The sequence below is a fragment of the Metarhizium robertsii genome, assembly GCF_000187425.2.
Source record: "Metarhizium robertsii ARSEF 23 chromosome Unknown MAA_Scf_1, whole genome shotgun sequence".
Lineage (NCBI taxonomy): Eukaryota > Fungi > Ascomycota > Sordariomycetes > Hypocreales > Clavicipitaceae > Metarhizium > Metarhizium robertsii.
Window position 1 is genome coordinate 3812982 of NW_011942149.1, and position 24791 is coordinate 3837772.

At 53.9% G+C, this 24791-nt stretch overlaps 8 protein-coding genes across 8 annotated transcripts; 4 read left to right on the plus strand and 4 right to left on the minus strand.

Annotated features, from left to right (window-relative positions):
* Positions 1–2695: 2695 nt before the first annotated feature.
* On the plus strand, positions 2696–4290 carry MAA_02369 (uncharacterized protein; the record flags this gene model as incomplete). Its single annotated transcript, XM_007820367.2, has 3 exons — positions 2696–3460; positions 3537–3618; positions 3686–4290. 3 exons carry the CDS (start codon positions 2696–2698, stop codon positions 4288–4290), a joined length of 1452 nt encoding a protein of 483 aa, XP_007818558.2.
* A 1489-nt stretch (positions 4291–5779) lies between these two features.
* MAA_10690 (uncharacterized protein) lies at positions 5780–6583 on the plus strand (the record flags this gene model as incomplete). The annotated part of the gene is made up of 1 exon (XM_011412408.1): positions 5780–6583. One exon carries the CDS (start codon positions 5780–5782, stop codon positions 6581–6583), a length of 804 nt encoding a protein of 267 aa, XP_011410710.1.
* Positions 6584–6961: 378 nt separating this feature from the next.
* Positions 6962–7382, minus strand: MAA_02368 (uncharacterized protein; the record flags this gene model as incomplete). Its single annotated transcript, XM_007820366.1, has 2 exons — positions 6962–7068; positions 7184–7382. The coding sequence occupies 2 exons, from the start codon at positions 7380–7382 to the stop codon at positions 6962–6964; spliced, it is 306 nt and encodes a 101-aa protein (XP_007818557.1).
* A 2617-nt stretch (positions 7383–9999) lies between these two features.
* MAA_02367 (uncharacterized protein) lies at positions 10000–11388 on the plus strand (the record flags this gene model as incomplete). Its single annotated transcript, XM_007820365.1, has 2 exons — positions 10000–10560; positions 10642–11388. 2 exons carry the CDS (start codon positions 10000–10002, stop codon positions 11386–11388), a joined length of 1308 nt encoding a protein of 435 aa, XP_007818556.1.
* Positions 11389–13416: 2028 nt separating this feature from the next.
* Positions 13417–15138, plus strand: MAA_02366 (transcription factor tfb2-like protein; the record flags this gene model as incomplete). The annotated part of the gene is made up of 3 exons (XM_007820364.2): positions 13417–13549; positions 13644–13731; positions 13827–15138. 3 exons carry the CDS (start codon positions 13417–13419, stop codon positions 15136–15138), a joined length of 1533 nt encoding a protein of 510 aa, XP_007818555.2.
* Positions 15139–15799: 661 nt separating this feature from the next.
* On the minus strand, positions 15800–17017 carry MAA_10691 (S-adenosyl-L-methionine-dependent methyltransferase; the record flags this gene model as incomplete). The annotated part of the gene is made up of 1 exon (XM_011412409.1): positions 15800–17017. The coding sequence occupies one exon, from the start codon at positions 17015–17017 to the stop codon at positions 15800–15802; it is 1218 nt and encodes a 405-aa protein (XP_011410711.1).
* A 735-nt stretch (positions 17018–17752) lies between these two features.
* MAA_02365 (ser/Thr-rich protein T10 in DGCR region) lies at positions 17753–18808 on the minus strand (the record flags this gene model as incomplete). Its single annotated transcript, XM_007820363.1, has 1 exon — positions 17753–18808. One exon carries the CDS (start codon positions 18806–18808, stop codon positions 17753–17755), a length of 1056 nt encoding a protein of 351 aa, XP_007818554.1.
* Positions 18809–19567: 759 nt separating this feature from the next.
* Positions 19568–23974, minus strand: MAA_02364 (ABC-2 type transporter; the record flags this gene model as incomplete). The annotated part of the gene is made up of 1 exon (XM_007820362.2): positions 19568–23974. One exon carries the CDS (start codon positions 23972–23974, stop codon positions 19568–19570), a length of 4407 nt encoding a protein of 1468 aa, XP_007818553.2.
* Between the last annotated feature and the right edge of the window lie 817 nt (positions 23975–24791).

Genomic DNA, 24791 nt, shown 5'->3' on the forward strand with positions numbered 1-24791 from the left:
CCGCATAAGCTAAGCAGCTGTAACAAGACGGTGCATACTACCAGGTTTAAAACGCGGACAAGTACTGAAGGGTGTTCTCGATCGGATCTCAGGTTGCTCATACCAAGCCGAAAGGTCGAGTCTATGTTATAAAATCGCCTCGGTAAGCCTCTTGACCGTGAGCTACAGTGTTTCGCCCCGTTCCAGTCAATAAGATGTAGCCAATGGTTGTTTTGAACGTACAGGGAGCATTAGAAAACGGGAGGTTTCGATACATTGTGCTATTGCTATCTTTCATGCATTATTATATACTAGGCAGCAGTCTTCTTTTATTCACAAGGACACCAACGCGTCGCGACTGTCTGTCATAAATTTACATTCCTCATTGATGCAAAAAGTTCTACCTTTTGCAAGATGAGATTAACCGCCGCCCTTCTTTCCTTCGGTCTCGTCGGAATAGTTGCGATTTTTGCTTACCCAGACCTACAAACTGACGAGGCTATACTATTATCACGCACGTAGAAATGCAGGGGAAAATAGTCAATGGAATTCATGCTTTATATTAGTTGGGTAAAAGTGACGGCGTGGATCAAACGAATGTTGGTGAAAGTTGAGGAAAGGCAACGTTGCGTCAATGAACATGGGGTAAGTTCCTCAGCTCCTTGCGTCTCGGCAAATGTTCTCTATACTCTCGGATCTGTGAATTTTACGGTTGATTCCATCAAACAAATACATGATGCACGAAGAGGGCCCGTAGCTGCGGGGGACATGTGCTGTATAAATCAAGAGTTTGTCAAACAAAAGTTACGACTGAGTCCCGATGGGGTGGATACATACAGTACAGCTGCACTGTACCCGTAGTACAGGAGAACTTGTACTCCGTATCGCAGGAGCAAAATAGGAAACATTTGGCGGACGGGGGGGATATAAAGATTAATAATGATTAAGTAAATGAGGTCGTGATACGGAGTAGCGTGAGTGAAAAGAGAAGGCGAAGCCGATTGACCAGGCCACGTCCGTCACATCCAGCTTCTCACTGTATCACACTGTCTTCATGCCCTCCTTCGGGTCTCGTCATCAAGCAGGGGCGCAACTGCCATTCTTTGTGACGGAGACAAAGCGCTGCTTGGGCACCAGTTGGCTCAAAAAATCACGACAACGGCACTCAAATTCGTGCTCGTCAAGGAAGGTTTATCCTCGCAAAGTGGAGAGGTTTTGACGAAGCCAAGTTTGGAACTTGGAATGCTGGAATATGCCCAAATTACGCCTTGGCCTCCCATCGGAACCTCCCAGTCGATTGGCCACCCGTTCACGCATGGATAGCGGCAAGCCCGCAAAACGACACATGATTGAGCGTTGAACAGACTCGTCTCTCCACTTAATAGTCGAGTCGTTTCTTGGGGTTGGTTGGGCTGCAAAGACGGTACTCCGTAGACCTGGGCAACAATGCCGAGTTTCATTTGCTAAGGCCCGCGCCGCAAACTCTAAAGCCACCCGGGACATGTTGAGGATATTGATTCGGACTCTATTATAAGCAAAGGCCAAAGACCGTGCGAGGCGTCTGGAGTTTCTTTCAAATGGCAGCGCACCTCGCACAACAGGCTTGGAACAAAGCCATTACGGGGAAGGCATTGGCCAGCAGGTACTCGGCCCATGCTGTGTGTATGGACAGAGTACATGCACTCCGGTAACCCAATGCGAATGCCTGCATGCATGAGCACACAATAATCAAGGTGGCAGGTTCTTTGCAACCCTGAACCCTGCCACTGCTTGCAAATGTCTGCCACACACGCAAGATATACTTTGGTCGAGATCCACCTCGGGCTTCAAGACAAGATCCCAACTAGGCCACGGCTTGGGCCAGAGCGGATACCAGACAATGCGCGGCCTCGCAGTTTCGCGGAGAGCGGAGCCTGCCAGATGCCTTTGAATGTTTGGGCTGGCGAGGTCATTCGGAGATGGAAGGGGAGGCTCGTATTGGGCATCGTCCACACTGTCACCACTCTCGCCGACATGTACAAATATATCACGACGCTCCAACCAGGCGACGGTTGAGCCGTGCTGCCGTGCAACCCTTGGAACACTCGACCTCTTTGACGTGCGCTTTTCCCGACCCGATTTCCTGCCTCGAGGCCGCCTCCACGGTCATTCGGCACTGCAGTCCCGTTATTCTAGGCTCGATCTCGTCTTGCGCTTGCAACGTGCCTTGACCACAAGGTCCAGCTGCTTCGTTCCAGAGTCACGCGTTGGTGGCTGTCGCTCAGCTGCCGCTCAGCTGCCGCTCACATCCAATCCAGCCGTCGCCTTCCCAACCTCCACCCGATCCAAGGAAGAGCCCACGACCCTCCTCCCTTCAGCCAGGGAAGCCCGACGCTGGTCAAACGCCAGTCCACCATTTGAGCCCATTGTCAAGCGGGGGGGCCTGGACGGTCAACGTCATAGCCCACATATTACAAGTCGTATCTTCCCACGCCCGCTTCGTCTCTCTATCTTTGCCTACCTGCAACGGCAATTTTCTTCCATCTCGATCCATACCACACACACAGCTGCACTTATCTCGCCGCTTCTGCGTCCCTTTGACGAACGAAGAACAAAACCTACAACCGCTCTTGGTGCTGCTATACCCTCAACTCCAACACCCCCGCCTGGTTTCGCACTACAAAGCACAGCCACAAAGAGACGCCCGGGTGCTGAGTTTGTACCCAACGAATTTACCATGGGTAGTGAACGTTGGGAGCGCGATCGTTTCGAAGACGATAGATACTACATGAGGGGCGGCAGGGGCCGAGAGCGTTCTGAGGATCGCTACGACCGCAGCCGATACTATGAAGACGACTTTGTGCGAGACCGACGATACCACGACGATGAACTCCGATACGAGCCAAGAAGAGAGCCAGCCCGTCAGCCAGAGTTCGATCGTCGTATGGTCATAGAGAAGGAAAGAGACCGAGAGTACTATAGGGATTCTTCCCCGCGCAGACCTGCTTTCCTCCGACGTCAGTCTTCCTTGGATACCTATGATCGACGTCCGCTTCGCAATATTTTCGACCAGCGCGAGGAATACCCCCCTCCTGCTAGACGAGAAGACATATTTAGGGACGAATACCGGGCCCCACCTTACACGCCTATTCCTCTCCCAAAGGCCAGAGGCCTTCCCCCTCCCGGAAGACGGGATGATCGATACTATGACTATCGTCCAGAGTCGGAATACTATCCGGAAGACGAATATAGACATATGCCAGAGCGTGTTAGGGAGCGAGAAATCATCAGGGAGCGTGATAGGAGGGATAGGAGTCGAGAATCAAGGGGTACTCGAACTCACACCCACCGCAGCAGCTCACGATCCTCGAGCAGCTCCTCCAGCAGCGGCGGCGGAGCCACAGTTCGCAGCGAGTACCCGAAGAAAGGCAAAACCAAGATTCCCCTCCGTTTGGTTTCCAAGAGAGCCCTTATTGATCTCGGGTACCCTTATGTGGAAGAGGTAAGATTGTTTTCTTTCTTTCTTTCTTTCTCTTTTTTGGCTTAGCTGGGTCAGGCTTGTGCTGATATGAAGATAGGAAAATACAATCATCGTTCAAAAGGCTCTAGGCCAAGACAATATCGATGAACTACTAAAATTGAGTGAAGAATACATCAAAGGTATTGTATTAGCCAATCTTACTATTGCACTCCAGATGGGGGGTTCTTTTGCTAATCAAGCTTCTAGTTGATCAAGAGGTTATCGCGGCCCGCTCTGCTGCTGGTGACATAGTCGAGGAGAGAATCGAGGAACGGAAGCAGAAGGTCATCGAGACAAAGGCCCCGCCGCCTCCTCCCCCGGTGGTTGTTCCGGCACCACCTCCAGCCCCTATTGTGGTCCCGCCTCCGGCTCCGGTTCCGGTTCCGGTTCCTCCCCCTCCCCCTGCTCCGGTTATCGTGGATGCAGGTCCTCGCGTCGACATTGTAGACAAGACTGTCATTCGGGAAATATCGCCATCACGAAGCTCTAGTAGCTGGGACTCGGGTCACACTCATCACCATAGACACCACCACCACCATGATGATGGTGCGCTTGTAGTCGTGCCTCGTTCCCGTTCCCGATCCCGGACCCGCCGCGATATTCGCGCTGAGATCAAGGCACTAGAACGAGAACTGGTGCACCGGCCAAGGGCAGAGGTGGAGCGTGAAGTGGTGCGAACCGAAAGACTGCCGGACGGCCAGCTTGTAGTTTATGAAGAGGAAGTTGAAAGGACAGTTGCCCGGCCTAAACCTCCTCGGATTGAGAAGGACAAGAAAGGTAGGATGTCCATCAGCGTACCAAAATATCGATGAAGGTGCGCACGTTATTTGCAACTTGCATCCATCGCTAGGCTGAGCTTGCGGCTGACGAGATGCCGAGTAGGACCACCTCCAGCTCTTATCCGAGCCATGTTGGGCACTCTGACGTGAAGACGGAAAATGAGACGCTCATTGACACCGATAGTCGAGTGGCTTAAAGCACGTCGAGTGTAACGTGATAGTGCTCGCTCGCCGACTGCGTCTGCGAACGGATATCTGGCCACGAAGTGGTGATTCGAAAGCATGACGGCTTGGCCTTGGAGTGTGGACAATGTAAACTCTATTACCTCGACGCAGGCGCGGAATGAAAAATACGTTGGGCAAAGGGAATATGAAAGTAAGCGTTTGGAGTTATGATGCCATGACCATGTACCCATTTGGAAGTTTATAAAAATATTTACATGCAGCCATTTTCTTGTAACAGGGCTTTCTCATGTATGCGACAGCTTTACAGAAATTCATCAACAAAGTGGCTTACACTGCAGGGCTTTCCCTCAGCAAGGCAGACACATGTACTATTATTGCAGGTCAGCTTTAGAAGGCAGCGATGTTCTTTTCAGACAACCAATTACACTACCGGGGGGGGAGGGGGGATTTTGAGAGAATGGCACTTTAGCAGAGTATGCAGTTATAAATCATGTCATATGACGTCAAGGTCGTGTCTCGTATTTGCATGTGAAATGAGACGTCAAGATGCCTCGAGTGTAGAAATGTGCATGCAGCATCATTTCAAGATGATGTTATTGGCTGCCTTTTTAGGTGCCTTGAGTGCCTGTTTTGTATATTTCCGGTGCTTTTTTCTTCTTTTCGGCTCCGCCCCTATTTCTTGCTTTTCCCCCAAAGTCGGTGGCTAAGGCTATCGCGAGACAGCTTTAGTTGGTGTGCCGTAATAAATCACTAATCTTGTTAGCGTATCTGACGCATAACGATGCGCAGACGGTGCACCGGACTCTTTGGTCTCTTACTAGTATTTTTGTGGCTTAATACAGCTTAATACTGTGATTCCTTCTGCTTACACGATACTTGTGTCATGCCTGTATTATTATTTGTCCAGAGAATAAAACAAAAACAACACTTGATATAATTTCTTAGTAAGTTTATGAATCTCGTGTGCAAGTATTCATCATTGGCCAGAACCCTGGGCCGCCACAGCCATTAGACCTGCGCACGTTCAAAGGGAGGCGGTCGACGGCAGGAGAGCCAGGCTACCGGAATCATTCCGACACGTGAAATACTACTTGAGCGGTGGGCTTTCCCCCCGCCCGAGGCAAAGGCTTCGGATAAATCCCGACAAAAAAAAGCCAAACCTTCAAATAGGCACGATTGCCACCGTGACGGGCGAGAAGCGTTGACACGCACGATGTGAAGCTGCCAAAACAGAAACTCTGCGTCAAGAGCCACAGTTCTACCGGCACACTATTCTGTTTTGCCAAACTCGAATCGCCGTCCTTCCGACCAGGCAGTTCTGACGTCCGTCAACGCCATGACGGTGGCCCTCAACGTCGCGCAGCTGTGGGCGCAGCTGGTGGCCACGCACGACCCCTACACAATCGACATTGTAGGCAATTTGGTGGTGCAATTTATATTCTGGTGGCTCCCCTGCCTGTTCTTCGTGTCGCTGGACGCCCTGGCGCCGGCCTTCTCGGCGCGGCACAAGATCCAGCCGGCGCCCAGGCAGCCGACGGCGCGGGAGATACGCAACGCGGCGCTCGTCTCGCTGCGCAACCAGGCCATGGTGCTCGCGGCGCAGGCGGCGCTGGCCTGGTACGGGTCGTCGGGTGACAGGCACGGGCGGGGGCCGGCGGTGCGGGTGGAGCCCGGGCTCCCGTCGGCGGCGGAGCTCGCGCGCGACGCGGCGCTCTGCGCGGCCGGGCGCGAGGTGCTCTTCTACTACGCGCACCGGCTGTTCCACGTGCGCTGGCTCTACCAGCGCGTCCACAAGGTCCACCACCGCTTCACGGCGCCCGTGGCCTTTGCCTCGCAGTACGCGCACCCCGCGGAGCACCTGCTGGCGAACGTGCTGCCGGTGGCGCTGCCGCCGATGCTGCTGCGCGTGCACGTCGTGACCATGTGGGTGTTTGTGGCGTGCCAGCTCGTCGAGACGGCGACGGTGCACAGCGGCTACGATTTCCTGCGTGGGCTGGCGAGGAAGCACGACCGGCATCATGAGCGGTTCAATGTTTATTTTGGCGGTATTGGGGTGTTGGGCTTGGGGGCTGGGAGGCGTGTTGGACTGGTGGCATGGGACGGACGAGAGGGGCGGGCCGAAGGCGGGAGGGAAGGTTGATTAGAGAGGAGGAAGGAGATGAATGTGTCTGGTCTGGCTTGTCATGGGATGGAGTACTAGTACCAGAACGTTTGTGGTGATGCTCGCTGTACGGGGGTATTAACGGGGGGGATGGTTTCGCTCTGTAGTCAAAGTGAAATTACAAGCATGATACGAGTATCGTGCAAGCGTAAAATCTGATAATACAGTATTGGGCTGTACGGGTGCATGAGTTGAAGACATCTGGCTGGTGAAAGGAAACTACATGTGTGCTACCTAAAATACCTGGTTGTATAGTACCAAAACCAAAAGAAAGGAGAGGAAATACAAAATTCCATCATTTGCTGCCATATCCCTCGCTTCATGTCTCCGATCTGCAGGTATACATTGCCGCCGTCTTTACCGCGTCTTCTTCTGCGCGACAGGCCCGGCTCGAGACGGCGTGGCGGAGAAACGCAGATATGCAAACACGAGCAATCCGCCGACAATGAGCGCAACAAAGTTGCCTAAACATGGTAAGCATGAGACCTTTTCCATGGAAATATGTACATGTGCAATAAAATACGAATAAAATAGCATCAATGCCCGCACGCGAAATGACGACAGGGCCAAGTGACTCACTTGCGACAAACTTGCCCACGCCGCCCGTCAAGTGGACAGCCTCCCGGACAATGCTCTGCACCAGGCTCAGAATGCTGGCGACGAAATTCCATACGGTGGTGAATGCGGCATGAATGACGGCGTAGATGGTGGAAAGGATCGAGGCGAATAGCTCGTAAATAGACTGGAACAAGTCCGACACGGCGGTTGTGAGAGTCATATTGCTGGGCTTTGCAGCATTGGCATGAAGGCGTGTGGCATCAATTACTGTCTAGTGTTGCTCTGCATGGTAGCTACTTATTTATCGCTCTGGGACAGCTGTTCGGATCATGCCACCAACAGTCCCAGAATGAGGGACTACTTCATAGTGACGTGCTTGACTGTGTTGGTGCTGAACAGGACTTGATGGCATCTCGAGGGCGGCAGTGAAGACGGTGACGTCACGCGATGACAGAATAGGGTGACGGATATCAGGGCGGAATGGATGGTGAGCCTGAGGCATTAGCGTTGGAGGCGTTTGCGGCGGCCAACTGTCAAGTGCTCAGTGTTGACATGTGGACTTTAATGGTTGGCTCCTGCCGCACCAGACAGCCACTGTCCGTGTTCGCTGGGCTCACTGGCGTTTTCAATCCCCTTGACGTCCAGCATCATTGATGCTTCTAGCCTGGCCGTTTTTGCTTTCCAGTGTCCCCAACCAGGCACGCGCAAGGACGCCACCGCCGTCGCCCGCTCTTATTTTGAACCTTGTCCTTGATTTAACGTGCTTCTTTTGCCGTCCTTGAGCACAGTTTTCAGCCGACTCGCCTTGGTGGCTGCTCTTATTAAAGAGCCCAGAGGACTGGCTATGAAAAAATTGAAATGCACCGGGGATTGTTGGTAACTGGTCACTGCGTTTCCATTCCGCAAAGAATAAAGCCGACTCGTTGGAGATTAAAGAAAAACAACTGTGGCGCGGGTAAAGAGCTTGACTGCATATTTACCGCGCCAACGAGATTGAGAGAATCGTGAGAGGCTGTATCAAGCGGCAAAAACGCTCCAGTCGCTAGATGGCGACAAGTCCCAGCTGTTAGCCGCCAGAAAGTACTAAAACTAGCAGCGGGGAACCGCGCATGTACATGACCCGTACAATATGCCTGGCATCTCACATGGAATTCAAGTCCCAGGGTGCTTGACTCGCTATCACCAAGTCGGCGGATCGTAGGCAAGCCCCCTTGCCTTGTCATTGGTGGGACTCTCATCGGCTGGTTCTGTCCCCTATGAACTGACTGATACTGTTTCGATATGCATAATAGGGACTCTGGGGGTTATGAAGCGGATTTGGTCCAATTGGATCTATAATCGCAGGGGTCTTTGTTGAAGCGCTGCCTTGGTGGTCGTGCCTTGCATCAAGGATGTGCGATTTATGATATTAATCCTGCGTGCTCATGCCTGCGCAGCTGGCAGCATGACCCGTCGTGAGCGATATTACACAAATGTCATAATTATATGGAGTTCCCTGCTAATTAGTTCAATGTTCATAACTGGGAGGGCCAAGCACAAGCAAGTAAGGCGGCAAGGCTCCGAGAAGCAAGTGGACCAGACTTAATGCCAAGACTAAAGAAAAAAAAATCAGACTTGACCAGTTGACACTTTAACGGCCCATTATCGAGGTCCAAGAACCAGGCAACTAACCACCTCCCTAGGCAGGCATTTGGCGTCTTCGTCCCCCCGTTTCGTTGATCCACGCATCCCCCTCCATCATGCAAGGCTCGTCATCGGCCACCTCCATTGGTAGATGCTTGTGAAAAGCGAGATGGAGGATGCACCGAGACATGGCTCGAAACAGAACAAAAGGATGCCTTGCCTGTTGACTGTTTCCGCCATCGATGGGCCACCAGACCCGTCGTCTTGGATCCCCGGCCAGAGACGCCATCCAAGCTATCCATGTCCATCCACGTCGATTCCATGTCGGCTTTACGGGGCTGACGAGCTGGCGACGAGCCCATTCGCCTCTCTCCATACCATCTCGACTCGAGCCCGCCCACCAAACGCCGTCGCCCGTCGGCACATCACACAGCTGGCTAGGGTCGAATGAAGCATATTTACTAGTCCTACCTACCAAACGGCAGCAACATTTGAACCCACATGCCGCCATCAGCTCGTGACCCAGTGGACTCGCCGGTCCAAGTCCAGCCAGTCTGCTCCATCATGCATTGAACTGACCCAACGCCGTTGTCGACGAGTGTGGCGCCCGACAGGGGAACTCGCGCCATGGCTGATTGACGACTTGTGACTTGCTCTCGAGTCTTGACTTGAGTCTTGCTATTGCAGTCAATCCCTCAACCCTCCTCCTCTTCTCTGCATCCACAGACTTGCAAGGCACCACCACCAAGACGGATCTGTGACGATCCTGCATACAAGGCCGAGGTCCATTTATCAACATTGCCTCCCTTGGCCATTGCATCCGGCCCCGAATGAATTGACAAGCTAGCGCCCACGACAGTTGGGACTGTTCTGCTGTCCAGCAATGTATTCCAGCTACCAGTTGGTCTGGGTCATCGCTGCCTGCGTCTTGCTCTTTCTGACCTCGTTTCCCGCCTTTGTCATTTTCTTCTGTTCGCTGTGCATCGTTCGCCGGAAGAAGGATCCTGCTCGGCATTGGTTGCTCTGGTTTAAAACAGGTTTCATCTTGTTTTCATTGTAAGCACCATCCAGTCTTTTCCCCCGCGCCCCTGCCGTACCACATGTCTGCCGAGCAAGTCAAGGCATGACAATGGGCTTTCTAGCCGCCTACGGGAACACACAAGGCAGAGAGAGGCACTCTCAGTCTTGGGGTTTTTGCCTCTATATGCTAACCCATGGCCAGGGCCGGCTTCTCCTGTTTCGTCGTACATTTACTCGCCGTCCTCTTCTCCGATCTCTATCTGCCAAACTATGATTCCATCCACTCGAAAGACATTCTACCTGTCCAGGTCGAATTTGATCTTCTCGGCACCGTACTCACAAACTTCTCCGACATTTGCCTCATACTTGCCATCAGCGGACTCGACGAGGGCATCCTCGTCGCGCACAACACGGAACCGAGCCATGGCGATGGCGCTGTGATGCCCGGAACAGTCCAGCTCGCTGATAAGATATTCCACTTCTCTGTCTATGGACTGGCCGGTGTCCTTTCTATTCTGAGCGTCGTCGCATTTGCTATCGGCCAACACCTCTATTCCGCCTTTGGTTTGGCCAGCAGCCGTATCGGGTATGACCACTCCTACGTCGGATCATCGTATAGCCAGCTGGAGTTGGGCAAGACGTCCCAACTCTTGTCTTTGACCATGTATTGTATGGCTCTGGCTGTGGTGGTGTGCATCTCTGTCAAGTCCATCATCACAAAGGTGCGCTGCCGAGGAGACAAGCGTGTTGCAATGGTATGTTGAAACAGTGACGTCGTTGAAACTCTCACATCGCACCTCTTAATTTGTATTGACGTCTTGTGCTTCCACCTACAGGCAAGTACGTATCTCATTGTATGCGATTCGCTCCTTGTATTGCGTGGTTCCTACAATGTGGGCTATGCCATAGCATTCAAACCTCGCGACGGCGCCACCAACACACCGCCTTCGGTATTCACCGTGATAGATGTGATTGCAGATACCTGGCCGGCCTTGGTCATCTTCTGCGTTCTTTTCGCCCTCGGCTGCAAGAAGCGCGGCCTCTGGTCTACGAAGCAGCCTTATACACCAGGTCTTTTAGACATCTCACCTCAGCAAAGCTCTCGGAGCTATTCGCGCGGTACTAGCCAGCCAAGTGAAGCAGACCTAGAGCCCAACATGCAGGAACCCCAAATGCACGAGATGCTGCAAGTCACGTCCCGCGAGCACATACTACCCGCACCGATGCCTCGGCACGAAATCCCCCGCCGCCCAGTGCACCCGCCGCCATTGCAGGGAGAGCAGCAGCAAATACGGGAAACGTTGGAAGCTGAGGGCGAAGATGATTCACCCCCCGACTATTACAGCGCTCGCCACCAAGTTCCTCCTCAACCTGTGCCACAACACGCATTGGCATTCACTCCCGTCGGTGCCGGCGAGGAAGCACAAGCAGGCCCGTCGTTTGCGCTGCCCGTGCAACAAGGCTACGATGGCAGACCACTGTCTGGCTCGCCGCCCCCTCACGCGGACGCCATGGGGCTTTATCATCAAGCAGACGGGAGAACACCGCAGTCACAGCCTTTGCCATATAATGAGAAGAGTTGAGGTCATGGGAATTGAAAAAAAAACTACCTTTTTTTCGGTATGTATTTTTATTGCCACACACACAGTCTATTGGGTCATGGGTGAATCGGAGCAGCGGAGTTTGAGGCGTTGGGTGGTACATATTTTGCATGGAGTATACACAAAGGGGACACCTTATGTTGGACGAATTTCCTACTAGAAGTATCATGTACACACATATCTATGATTTAGCCTTGAACTCAATCTAGTCTACATCTTCAGAAAACCCTGGCGGTGCAACGTACGGGCCGTCTGGGCCCATGGTGCCAGCGACGTACCTAGACGCGATTAGCAAGGAGACGTTCCTTGTTCACTCTTCCGCCGTCAAGAGCACAAACTTTGTATGGCTGCCCCTGGCAGCTAATTGGCCCTTGCCGTTGGTGAATGTGACCGTTGTAAACGCGAGCGTCTTGCCAACTACGTCCCGCGTCAGCCTCGCAACAAAGGATGCGCAAAGTGCTCTTACTCTTGTCGCAGGTGGCCGTGCCCCTGAGGAGGTCGCCCGGTTTCCCACCAGGCGCAAGGTACGTGACTAATGCCGAGAGGGGGGGATGAATCAACCACTGATAAGTACATGTTTTGCGAAATTTCAGAAGGCTCGGCCTACCGTTCAAGTCTGTCGAGACGCCGGTCGCAAAGCGGCCCGTGGAGGCGACGGCCAGCGAGCCCCCGAGGTCGACTAGGCTGGCGAGCGTGCCGCCGTGGAGAGTGCTGAGGCGGTTCTACGGCGTTCTCGTGAGTTTATCAGTGCGTTTTGTTGGGGGAACATTGGGGGGGAGCCGAACTGTGTGGTCTTTGTGGATGTCGAGCTCGAAGTCGACGCGGCCGGGTTGCGCGCTCACAATGCGCAGCTGGACTTTGTTAGGTTTGGCGGGGGGGGCTTGCTTTGGATGAGAGCTTACTCTTGGGCCTAGCAATCTGCGGTGTAAGGCGTCAGAGGGTATGATTGTGTAAAGAGGTTTTTTTGTTTTTGCTGGTTGAGATGAACTTGGGATATGGTGCGTGGCGTGGGGTGAGGACTTAGGAGGGCCGGCTCACCTCGGTTCTAGGCCCGAGTCGGCCATGAACGACCGCATCACCTGTGGGGAATTAGCGCCGCTGATGAGGTGAGATGCGTGGGTGTGAACATACGGCTTTTGTGAAGGCTGTAGGGGATAATTTCTTGGCCATTGTGTTGGTGGTTGGCTGTTGTACGGGGGTAGAATAAGGGTTTGAGCCTTTGAGGTCGGCGGCTGGGCGTCCGTTCCTGAGCTTGCGCGGGTAAGCTGCGAGGGTGGTATCCGCTTCTCGGGGGCCGCAGGCACGGAGCCCCTGCACATGCGTGCCCGGTTCGAGGTCGGGTGTTGCGGATCGGAGAACGAATAAAATCGAGTTGGGGTGAGCAGGTACGTACATCTAGCTGGCGGCGGGATTGATTTTATTGGTGATGGGGAACGGGGCGAGAAGTAAGGCTAAATAAATAAGGCGAAGAAGACTACGTCCTATAATTAATGGCAAGTGCTGGAGTCAAGTTGTGTGGAAGCCGCTAAAAAGTGACCGGCTTCAAGATTTGCCATCTCACACGCTTATGAATAGTGTCATCTATTCGCTGATTATAGCTGCTGGACAGAGTGTGTGCTTCGCTGAAGTAGCGTGGCGATGCAGGAGAGATGGAGCACGGTTTACTTGTAGTGAATGCATTTAAGCCCACCCGTAGGACGAGAAGACCGTTCAAATGTTGCATCAATTGAAGATGCGGACGCGGACGGCAAGTGTTGGCGTTGGCGTTGGCGGCACTAGTAGGAAGAAGCGCGCGCTAAGCAATTATTCTCCGACCATCACCCGGACACACGCAGCCGCACCGCACATGTAATCTTTCACCTACCACGACGTCTGAACCACATTCAACTGTGCTCACTCGCTCGCCCGGCCGTTCTTTCATGACCATTCTTCCCACCGGCGGGCCTCAATTCAGCTTATGATGATATAGCTACACGACATATTTTCCGACGGACTGGTCTCGCCGCCAAAATGTCCGTCAACCCAGCGCCATCCCTGCAGCTCGCAGACTACCTCGAGAAGCTGCCCGGCACCACCTTTAGAAAGCTGTACCAGCAGCCCTCGACGGCGTTTGCCATTTTCCGGCGCATGCTGCCGCATCTAGGTACATTTCTCTCTTCTCTGGAAGCTGGGCTGGCATGTTTCTACACATCATACATACATCATATACTGGCTGCTAACTCGGTCACCTTGCCCAGCCAAGACACTCGTTATGCGCATCCTCTACATGCCCAAGCCGATGCCTCTCAGCGACCTCGACCTTTGGGTGAAGCCAGACGCGAAGAGGTAAAAGAAAACCCACCTCCCTTTCCCAACCAAGCCATGAGGCTCCTCTGGCGGTGACACCCTCGAACATCATCTAAAACCGGAATGCAAAACAGACAGCGAGACCATGCCATCTCGACCCTCAAAGGCCTCCACATTATCCAAATCTCCATGCCGTCCAAGGAGAAGCCCCAGGAAATGCAGCTGACAACCAACTTCAAAAACTCCCTGCGGCTGGCCCTCACCGGCGGAGGCGAACACAACTCGTTTGGCGTGCCGTCAACGCTCCTCGTCCCACCCGAGATCGACACGCCCTTCCTCGACCGGTACGCGCGCAAGAGGTGGGAGGACATTCTGCACTTTGTCGTCTCCAGCGTCGGATACAAGAGCACGGGCGACGTGTCGGGCCCCAACAAGAGCGTCAAGGAGCTCCTCATCGCAGGCAGGCTGGTCGACCGCCGCCCCAACGGCACCATCGGCATCACGCAGGCCGGCTTCACCTTCCTGCTGCAGGAGCCAAACGCGCAGGTCTGGACCCTGCTGCTGCTCTGGCTCGAGGCCAGCGAGACCAACAAGGCGGCCGGCCTCGAGACGGTCGACATGCTCTCGTTCCTCTTCGTCCTGGCGAGCCTCGAGCTCGGCCGCGCCTACGACACGAACGCCCTCACCGAGCAGCGTAAGAACATGCTCCCCTCCCTCCTCGACTTCGGCCTCATCTACATCCCGCAGCACAAGCGGTCCATGTTCTTCCCGACCCGGCTCGCCACCACCCTTACCAGCGGCGGGAGCAGCCTGCGCACCATTAGCGAGGGCGTGGCCGCCGCGACCGCCGCCGCGACGACGACCGCCCCCGCCGGCGGCCCTTCATCGCAGTCGGGCTCGGGCTCTGGCGGAACGGGCGGGCCCCTCGGCCCCTCGGCCGACCAAAAGGGCAGCGTCATCGTCGAGACCAACTACCGCATCTACGCCTACACCCAGTCCACGCTGCAGATTGCCGTCCTCGCACTCTTCTGCAAGCTTAACATGCGGTTCCCAGACATGGTCGCCGGCCGCGTGACCCGCACCTCCATCCACCAGGCCATTAACTTTGGCATCAGCGCCGACCAAATCATTTCCTACCTGGCCGCCCATGCGCACGAGCAGATGCACCGCAGCGCCGCCCTCGCCAACAAGCCCATCCTGCCGCCCACCGTCGTCGACCAGATTCGCCTGTGGCAGCTGGAATGGCAGCTGGAAAACGAACGCATGAAGACGACGGGCGGCTTCTTGTTTCGTGATTTCGAGGACCATAAGGAGTTTCTGGATACCGCGCGGTTCGCGGAGGAAATCGGCGTCTTGGTTTGGAGGAGCGACAAGTCGGGCATGTTTTTTGCCAACAAGTACGAGCAGATTAGGGATTATTTGAAGAGCAGGAAGCGTATCGAATAGGCGAAGAGTGCTTTTGCTCACTAATATTGCCCAGGTTAGAAGACAGCCTTGTACCCTTTTGGGAAGAGGGACAGGAAGAAGAAAAAAACTTGGGAGCGGCGTTTGGCGGGTTGGATACAATATCAAGGGACACTGTATACAGTTGACAGGCTTAGATGCAGCAAGACTGCCATCAACAAGATCTGAGCATGAGGCCTCAGAATAGAGAAGAATGAAACTTAGTTAGCAGCATGATTACCAATGCCTGGTTCCCCCCCTTTTTTTACACCTAATATACACACATGCCTGCTTCAGCCCGCGAAGCAAAGCCATCGTAAGCAATTCACATCCTTCTAAATTTTACAACGATACGCCCGAGGGCCAACTAGACCAGCCAGTTTCATGAGCCATGCCAATATGATGCCGTCGCCAAAACAAAAGGAAGCCGTGTAAACCCGTTTTTTTTTTCGTTTTCCCTCGAAAGAATGTGACAAAAAGTCGAAAATCCAACACCAATCCACTGCCCAATCGTTATTCAGACAAGAAAGATGAAACCGATACAACCAATTGTTCATCTGCTTTCCACCCGGCAGAGAAAAACAAGCAGCGAGCGAGAGAGCCAATAACACTCCAAAACACACCAAACAGCTAGTCTCCAAAACAAGCTTAAGCCAACAAGCGTTCAGTATACTGACACTCCACGGCCAGGAGTAATGCCAACCGCCCCTGACCTCGAGTTTGTCAGCTCCTTGATTTTTGGCTCTCGTCGTTTGCCGTCACTTTCAAAGCGATTGACCACACCAGCAAAAAGTCCGCTCTTCTGGCCTTTGCCATACGGAGCACATCCACCTTCGAAGCATGCATAAAGAGCGTAGTAATCCTTGAACGATTCTTGCGCCACTTTTGTAGTGCACTCAGACTCTAGATGCTTGGATACACGTTGGTCAACATCACGTTCATCAGGTAGACGTGGTCTGGGGTCGTATGCAACTGTTGGTAGAGCTGATGTTGTCTTTGACGAAGCGAGATATGTCAAGCGATCAGGAGAAGCCAGCGACGGGCCAGTCTGCCAGCGGCCATTGGTGTTGTGTGGTGATGAAGATGCATCGAAGGAGCCTTTATTAAGCATGTCGGTTAACAACCTATCACGATATCCTCTGTAGCGGCCGGCCCAGTACATGCCGTCCTGTGGCTCGCTCTCTGGTTTTTTAGGAGCGGTATTGGCAGGAGGGCTTGGGCGAGTATCGCTCCCAGGAAATTGTGCCAGGGTCGACTCAGAGGATCTCGAACCCGAAGCACTCAGTTCAGATTCGTCTGGCTGCGGATGATCGGGGTTGAGACTCTGGATGGCGGCCAAGGCCTTTCTCGAAAACGGCGTCTTGAATTGAAGCATCTTCAGCGCCTTCGACTTGTGCCATTTTCTCATCGACCTAGGAATAGAAGAATCCGCATCATTTTCGAGCCCTTTCAAAGGCAGGGTGTTTTCAGCATTGTCAGCCGACTCTGGACGCGCCTCCAGGGTATACTTGGGGAACTGCTTCGACGACGACCTCCTCGAAAGCGACAAGAAGGCCGACTTCTTGCCCAGCGACGCCTTGGAAGAATTACTTGTCTGTATCCGAGTAAGAGCGCTGACGTCCGACTCGACAACCGTCGGGCTCGCGGACGGGGGCTCCGTAATCGGGAAGCTCTGAGAGACCCGTCGAGACTTACGCGAGGCAAGCGAGTCCGAAGAAGAGCTCGGGTTGCATGCCATGTAGCTTCGGTTGCCCTCGCAGTAGTCGACCCAAGCTCCGCCCTGCAAGGCCTCAGTTCCACTGAATCCTGATCCGTCCAAATGTTGAACAGGACCAATTGGTGCTGATATGACGGGTCGTTTTGCGTGTGTACGTCTGTGCATGATGGTGTATTGACGTCACTATGAATCTGCCAGAGGTTGAATGTCCGCCCTTGGAATTTCTATAGTAGGCGACTGGGGAGTTGTTTTTTTTTTTTTTAAAAAAAAAAAAGAGCAGAAGAGAAAAAAAATTAAACTTGAATTGTTTCTGGCCTCACATCCATGGAATGCGGTTGAGATGGCGTTGTTTTTAAGCAAGTCGAGACAATGAGTAGCAGCCAAACGAGCCCGAACATAGAAGAGTGCAAGCAGACTATCGCGTTCGGCTCGGCAGGACACGCGCCTGTCTACACCTTGCTGAACCCGACAATCTTCGACGTGGCGTCAATGAAGAAGCGTGTTTCAGACGACGTCAAAAGTGTTTGTTTACGGACAAACGGCCACCGCTGAACACGACAGCCGCGGGCGAGGTGGACAATGAACGATGAACGCGGGTGCCGGAAGCTATGGTAATTCTTGCAGAGATGATTGGGGAAGTGAAGAAGAAGGGGGGAAAAAAGAAGGCGAATTTATCAAATGGCCGCAGAGTTCACTTGCTTGGAGTGAATGGCAGGTGGCGGGCAAGCAGCTCAACAGTCGTCGGCAGCTGCCCGCCATTCAGCGCAGGCTCTCCAATGTTCTCCCCAATTGTTCAATCTTGTCACGCTGCCTTGGTTCCTTTGACGACGAGCAAGCAAAGCCGGTCCATCTTGAAACCATTTATTATTGTCTAGTAGTCCGCCGCCCATTCGACAGGTTTTATTGTCCGTCGTCGTGACTGTCGCCGTCCCAACCCTCAATGGCAAACTCAAACACGACGTCGCCGTCCCCGCGCGCGATGCTATGTCCGTTGCGATCCCACAATGCCCTTTCCACGACCTTTACGTTTCCGTCCCAATCGACCAGCACCACCGTCTGCCTCTGCGTGCCGTACATGCCCGTCTCGAAGCCGTTGGCCGCCTGCGCGCTCACCTCGGGCTGCTGCTCCAGCAGAATCTCCTCGACGGCCCGTAGCTTGCCCTCGTCCGCGACCCACGCCGCCCTGCCCTTTGCGCGCGCCGCCTCCATGGACTCGAGATGGCTCTCGTCGCCCACCTCGGGCACGAAAATGGTGTGTCGCAGGAGGCCCGTCAGCTCCTCGAAGCTCGCGCCCGGCCGCGCCGCGGGGAGGGTGTCGGTGTCGAGCACCCCGAACAGCGCCCGAACTAGGTCATCCTCGCCGTGCCTGTGCTCGACGGCGCTCGCCACGGCCTCGCGGAGCATCCTGGTGCCCAGCTCGACCTTTGGCCACGCGGCCTCGGCGTCAAAGGTGGTGTTGCTCAACCCCCACGTCTCCCCCCTCTGCTCGGCCACGACGGGCACCTCGTCGGCGCGCCCGGCCCTGTTGCTGACGATGGCCACGCCCTCCCCCTTTCTCCTCAGCCGGCCGCAGACCAGGGAGAACCCCCCGACGCCCTTGACGCCGTCGTCCTTGACGAGGTGCTCGACGCCGTCCTTGATGCTGCCCCCCAGCCCGGCCAGCCAGGCCGTCACCACGGCGCCGCGGCTCTTCCTCCCGTGGACGGGGTGCCTGGCGTCGTGGGCGTTGGCCTCGCGGTAGTTGGTCAGGACGGCGAATATCCCCGACTTGGTTATGCCCAGCCAGGTGCCCTTTTCTGCGCGCTGGAGGTCTCGAGACGACAGCACCTGCTCGCCAGAGGTTGGGTGCGTCCACCAGTGAGGCCGGGATGTCGGGCGCAGGATGAACTCGTCCCTGTTGTCGATCAGAATGAGGGGGTAGTCGGGATGCGCCGTGGTAAAGAGCACTATGCACATGTTGATATCTTGATGTTTGATGCTAAAATGGTGAGTGTGTGATGTTTGTAGATGAACGTTGGGAAACTCGTAAGCCGAGGTCCTCGGATGACGCCCGTGTGTCTTGAACTCTTGAGGATGGTCTTGGGGAGTTTGTGCTAGGTGGCTCGTAGGCAGGTCATATACAAATGCAAAGAAGCCGTCACAGCCTGACGGCGTCTCATGGTAGCAGAATGCGGATAAGCCAAGACAAAAAGCAGTCGTCAGATCATGAGATGTCTCATTGAAACATGGCGTGGATCTCATCGGGTCGTCGCCCATCCTCCAGCCCAACGGCCCACTTTTGCAGGCCAAGATTCGCCACGACCACAACACGAGGGTCGCATTTCCGGTTCTGCAACATCAGATACCTGGGTATCTCCCTTGATGCCGTCCTGTAGAGTCTCTAGTATTACGGTGTTTCCTTCAGCACGTTACGGTTCTCTCGTTTGGGTACGACCAGGCACATGGTGTTTGTACAATTGGGCCCCCTACCTGATGCAGTGCCGGCACGAATATTGGGATAGGTTGAACAAAATGGTAATAAAAATTTATAGTCTCTATTATCATCTATTTCGCATCCATTTGAACTTTTATTATTCCTCATGTACTCCGCTGCATGCAATGCAAAAGTCGCAGTCTATAATGCTCAACTTGTACGACGCAACTACCTCCTATTAAAGTTCAAGAATCGACTCTGTTTTTTTTTTTTAAAAGTTAGCACCAGAGACTCTACCAGGTCTAGAATGCACAGAATATACGTACCGCGGTAAAAAGAATGATGAGATTGCTGCCAATAAAGGCTATATAAATACCCAAATCTCTCCACCGATTATCAAACGACATGTTGAGCCGTCCGTAAAACTCGTCACCAATCTTGTACGCGCAATACTCGCAATTCTGCGTATCATTGCTGACGAGATATCCCGGCGCACCACGCTCGAAAAACGGCGTCATGTACTCCCCGCATGTCATGTTGCTGGGTGCCGTGAAGCGGTTCAACTCAGACGAGGTACAAACGACCCGGAGCCCGTGCAGAGCCGTTGTTACCATGCCGCCGATGAGCCGGGTGAAGGGGTCGAGTTGGTAGAGCCAAGCGCGCCAGAAGCCTGGCATTTGGGGCGCCGGGATGGTGACGCCACAGAAGAGAGCGAATATGATGATGATGAAGGGGTCGAATTGGGCCGAAATTCGGGGCGAGGGCGTCAGCGACGCAAGGCCTTGGCCCATGGTGACGGCAAAGACTTCGGTGATGAGAACCATGAAGAATTGATAGCCGGCTCGTGAAGGCGTGGGGTCTAGGCCCGGCATAAAGTACAGGCAGACAAAGAAGACGACTGCGCACAGGATCGAGTACGGCATCTCGGCGGCGACAATAGCCGTGGCAAAGGTCATGGGCGAGTACATCTTGGATGAGGCTTCGCGGAAAAAGAGGGCTCGCTTGATATGGAACATGACTTCCACTTGGGAGATGATGAGGGCTGGCAGAACCGTGACCTGGAAGATGACGAAGACTGTGTACTGGAGCGAGGATCTGGACGTATCGAGGTTGAGATACGTCAGGCCGGAAACAAAGGCCACGGCAAAGTGGCTGAACAGCCGAGTAAAGAGATAGTTTGGCGTGCGCCAGAATGCGCGGAACATGCGGCGAACCACGATCCTGATTTGGTGGTGAACCGGCGAGGCATATTCCTTCTCCAGGTCGGGGTTCGCGTGCTGAGCCACGGATTTTCGCTCCTCTCTCATTTCAACAATAGCCTTCTTGGCACGCTCGAGTTCGGGACTCTCGTCCCAGATGTCAGCCCAGTCACGCTCACCAACTCGAGGCGAACTGCCGGCACCAATGGCCTCGAGCATGAACTCGGCGACGTTGTCCGTAGGAGCGGCCTCGGCCCCATGACGTCTGAGATATGCCCGCAAGATGGCAGCGTCTTCACCAATGTCGCCAAAGTAGACGGTCCGTCCGCCACGCTGGAGGAGCAAGAGCCGATCAAAGTTTTCAAACAGAGCAGCGTTGGGTTGGTGGATTGTGCAGAGAATAGCTTGTCCTGCCGCAGCGAGCTTCTTGAGGAATCGGACAATATTGAACGCACTCTGGCTGTCAAGCCCGGACGTGGGCTCATCCAGAAAGAGGAGAAGCTCTGGCTTGGCAGCAAGCTCAACGCCGATGGTGACTCGCTTGCGCTGCTCGACAGTCAGACCAGCTTCCGCGGTGCCAATGATGCAGTCTGCAATGTGTTCCATTTCCAACAAGGCAATGATCTCCTCAACGTATGCGTGGCGTTCGGCCAGGGGGGTCTCATACGGCTGGCGAAGGTCGGCGGAGAACCGCAAGGCCTCACGAACAGTCTGCGTCGGCTCGTGCAGATCAAGTTGTTCGGCATACGACGTTGATCGCTGGAACTGCTTGCCAGGCTTGAAGCCATCGACGAGAACGTCACCAGTGATGACGCCGATGTTCTTACGGGAAGCGAGAACGTCGAGAAGGGTCGTTTTGCCGGCCCCCGAGGCGCCCATGAGAGCCGTCAGCTCACCAGGTCGAACATAGCCGAATACATTGTTGAGAAGGCGGCGTGTGCCTCCGGGGACCGGGACATTATAGTTGAGATTCTCCCATGTGAGGATACTTTCCGACTTTATGCTTAGATCAGATCCAACTTCGTTCGACTTGTCTTTGCGTCTGGCCTCTCGCTTCTCTAGCAGCTTCTCATTCAAGGCTGCGCGTTCCTTATTAGGGCGTTGATAAACCTTGAATGAGTTGCCTCCCATCCCAAACTTGACCACCTCGCCGAGCACAACGTTGAGAATCAGGAAGAAAATGATGATGCTCAGGACAATCCCCCAGTTCCGCCACAGGTCGCCGGGGTAGTACGAAAAGCCCTGTGCAATGTAATCTGGCCCTGCAACAAATGTTGTTCCCGCGTTGGAGCCGGGCAGCGTGCAGACCTGATGGTTAATATCGGTGTATCCCGGCCCAGAAGGAATCAACGAATCAGCGGTGCAAGTCATGTCAATGCGTTGAAATTCATTCTGCATCAGTGAGCTAAAGATGAGGCCAAGCGGGTTCACCCAGTAGATCCACCGAAGCCACACTTTTTCAGACTGATACTGAATGATGTACCCGGAGGTTGTGACGAAGAGCGTAATGATGACAACAGCAAACTTGATGGCATAATCGAAGTCGGGGCTCGCACAGCCGATGATTCGGAAGAATAGCGTCATGGCAATGTTTCCCGACAGGATCATGAGGTAGAAGGTGAAGAACGCGCCGGCATCCCTCACTAGGCCACTCATGAAGTACACAATGATGGAGAATAGCATGATCTCGCTCGCAGCAAACGCCTGGTCCACCAGGATCTGTGAAATCCACAGGCTTGAGGGCCTGTGATAGCCGTAGGCCTTGTGCTTATTCACAATCGCCCTGCCCAACATTGTTGATGCCAACTCGGAAAACGCCTGAAACGCATTGAACAAAAGGGCCACGAAGAGAAGACCGCCTTTGCTAAAGGCACTGGCAGAGGTCTTTTCCAAGTTGAGATAGAGCGTGCCGAGGACAATGGCAATGACGATACTTCGGACCCATGCAAGCGTGAGGTTGAACCGATCTTGGAGCTTGAGAGTGAACTGCCGCTTCATAAGGGCCCATACCTGTAGGTGGAAGCCGACCTGATAGACGGATCGCTTGGAAGCGCCTCGTTTGCTTTCCTTGACGGCAATCTGGAAGTCATTGTGCTTGTGCTTCTCTTGGTCCAAGTTGGCCTTGTATTCCGCAATCTCGGACTCGAGCTTCTTCTGGTAGTTGGACTTGCGGAATGCTTCGCGCAGAGTATCCGGGCTGTGAGGTGAGTTGTTTTCGGAGCATCCCGGCGCGTACTGTCTTTCGAATTCGTCGGTGCAGCCGGTCAAGTAGTCCGGTGTGGTTTGTCGAGGCCTTGGAGCGAATCCGAGTCCTTCAAAGTAGCTTCGGGCTTGGTTGGCAGGACCAAAGTAGACTTGCTTGCCTTCGTCGATCACCATGACCTTGTCAAAGAGCCTGTAAATGTTCTCGGATGCCTGATACAGGGACACGAAGGTGGTCGTCTTGTACAAGTTGGTCAGAATGCGAAGTGATCTTGTAAAGTCCAAGGCGGTACTGGCATCAAGACCGCGCGTGCTGTTATCCCAGGACAGGATGCAGGCATTGGAGATCATCATCTCTGCAATGGAGACTCGTTTCCGCTCGCCACCCGAGATGCCCCTGACAAAATGATCGCCCACAACCGTTTTTCTAGTGTGCTCTATATTGAACATCTTGAGCAGGGTGGAAATGACATGCTCCTTAAAGTCGTCCTTGGTCATATTTGCAGGCCGTTTGGCGGGCATCTTGGTGTCGAGGGCAAACCCCAGCGTCTGTTCTACTGTAAGAGTCGGGTGATGAATGTCGTCCTCGGCATTGTACAAAGCCTCGGCTCTATAGCGAGTGAACTCCTTGGCCGTCCAAGGGCCGTAAAAGACGTCTCCCTGAACGCTGGTGTATCCGTGCCTTTGGTTAGCAATGGTCTTGAGGAATGTCGTGCAGCCGGATCCCGGCTTGCCCAGGACGAGGACCATTTCTCCAGGATTGCACACGCCCTGGAAGCTGTCGAGAAGGGTTGCCTCGGGCGGTCTCTTCCCCAGGCCCAACAGGTTGATGACTGGCGTTATGACGTCGAAGAAGTTGATGAATGCATTGGGGAATGTCTGGACGTAGTTGGCCATGCCGCCGATGCCCTTGACCGTCAATCCATCCCAGCAGACCCCAATGTGCTTCGGCTTGATCCCAGCGGCCTCTTCAGCAGCGAGGCTACCGCGCAGGACAGTTTCGAGGTCAAATAGGGACTCATTATCTGTGCCTCTAGAGTCTACGGGAGCTGCCTTTTCGGGGTCAATGTTCTTGACGGCGCTGCGCCTACGGCTCGCTCGAGAAGCACCCGTGAGCTCCCTTTGCAATTGCACAAAATCAGCCTCGGCCTGCTCTACAGAAACACCATACGGCACGCCAGCGGCATGGTTTCCAATACTTTGGTTGTCGCCTGCGGTCAATGCAGAATCCGGAGACTGAGATCGGGATGTGGGTGCATGTCGTCCTTTTTGGGCCTCGGATTGCCCAACCGCGGAATGGTGTGCCATATATCCTACTCTACCGGCTGCCGTCCCATCGAATCGTTCAAGAGGCGAAAGCAGATCCTAGAAGTTGTTGTAGTGTTGGTGTTGTGGTGATGATAATTAGGAGGGCTGTGATTTTTTTCCTTCCTTCCTTTTTTGGATTGATACAAGTCCGGCCGGATGAAGTCAAGTGACAGGTGGCCAGAATGTCCACAGGGAAGGCACGCCTCGAAGAGTCAAGTTGGATACTGAAGGATACTATGCCGGCCCTACGCCTTCCCCGTGCGTATGTATGGATATGGATGGCGGTGGAGGGAAGAGAGGCGGGATCAAACTGGGCAGCGCGGCTCGGGGGCATTTAACGAAACACCATGGAGGAGGGTCGGCAGCATGGCGCCAGGCAACGTGGATGCAGATGTGGACGCGGATGTGGACGGACCAGACCCTTTGCATGTGGGGGAGACATGTAGGCAGATGGTGAAGACGGAGTTGGAGGACAAATACTAGCAGTGATATGACAAAGGGCGCGAAATTGATGTCCAGGATCTACAATATAGTCAGTCTTGGCGTCCCGGAACTGGCGAATGCGCCGCCGTTTAGGTCAAGGCCGAAGTCGCGAGCTGCCACAACCACCTTGTTCCCTCAAGTGCTCTCTTTTCCCCGGCGGATTACATTATTACCAAGCAACCGGTGGGCTCACAGTACATCCCTTCGAATGTGCGCAGGTCCAATTTTGCAACGGACCAGGGTTCTAGCCAATAGTAATTACTTATTTAAAAGATATATATATACTTAGAGTTTATACAATAATAAAAGTTACTAGGATTTTTAAAGATACCTA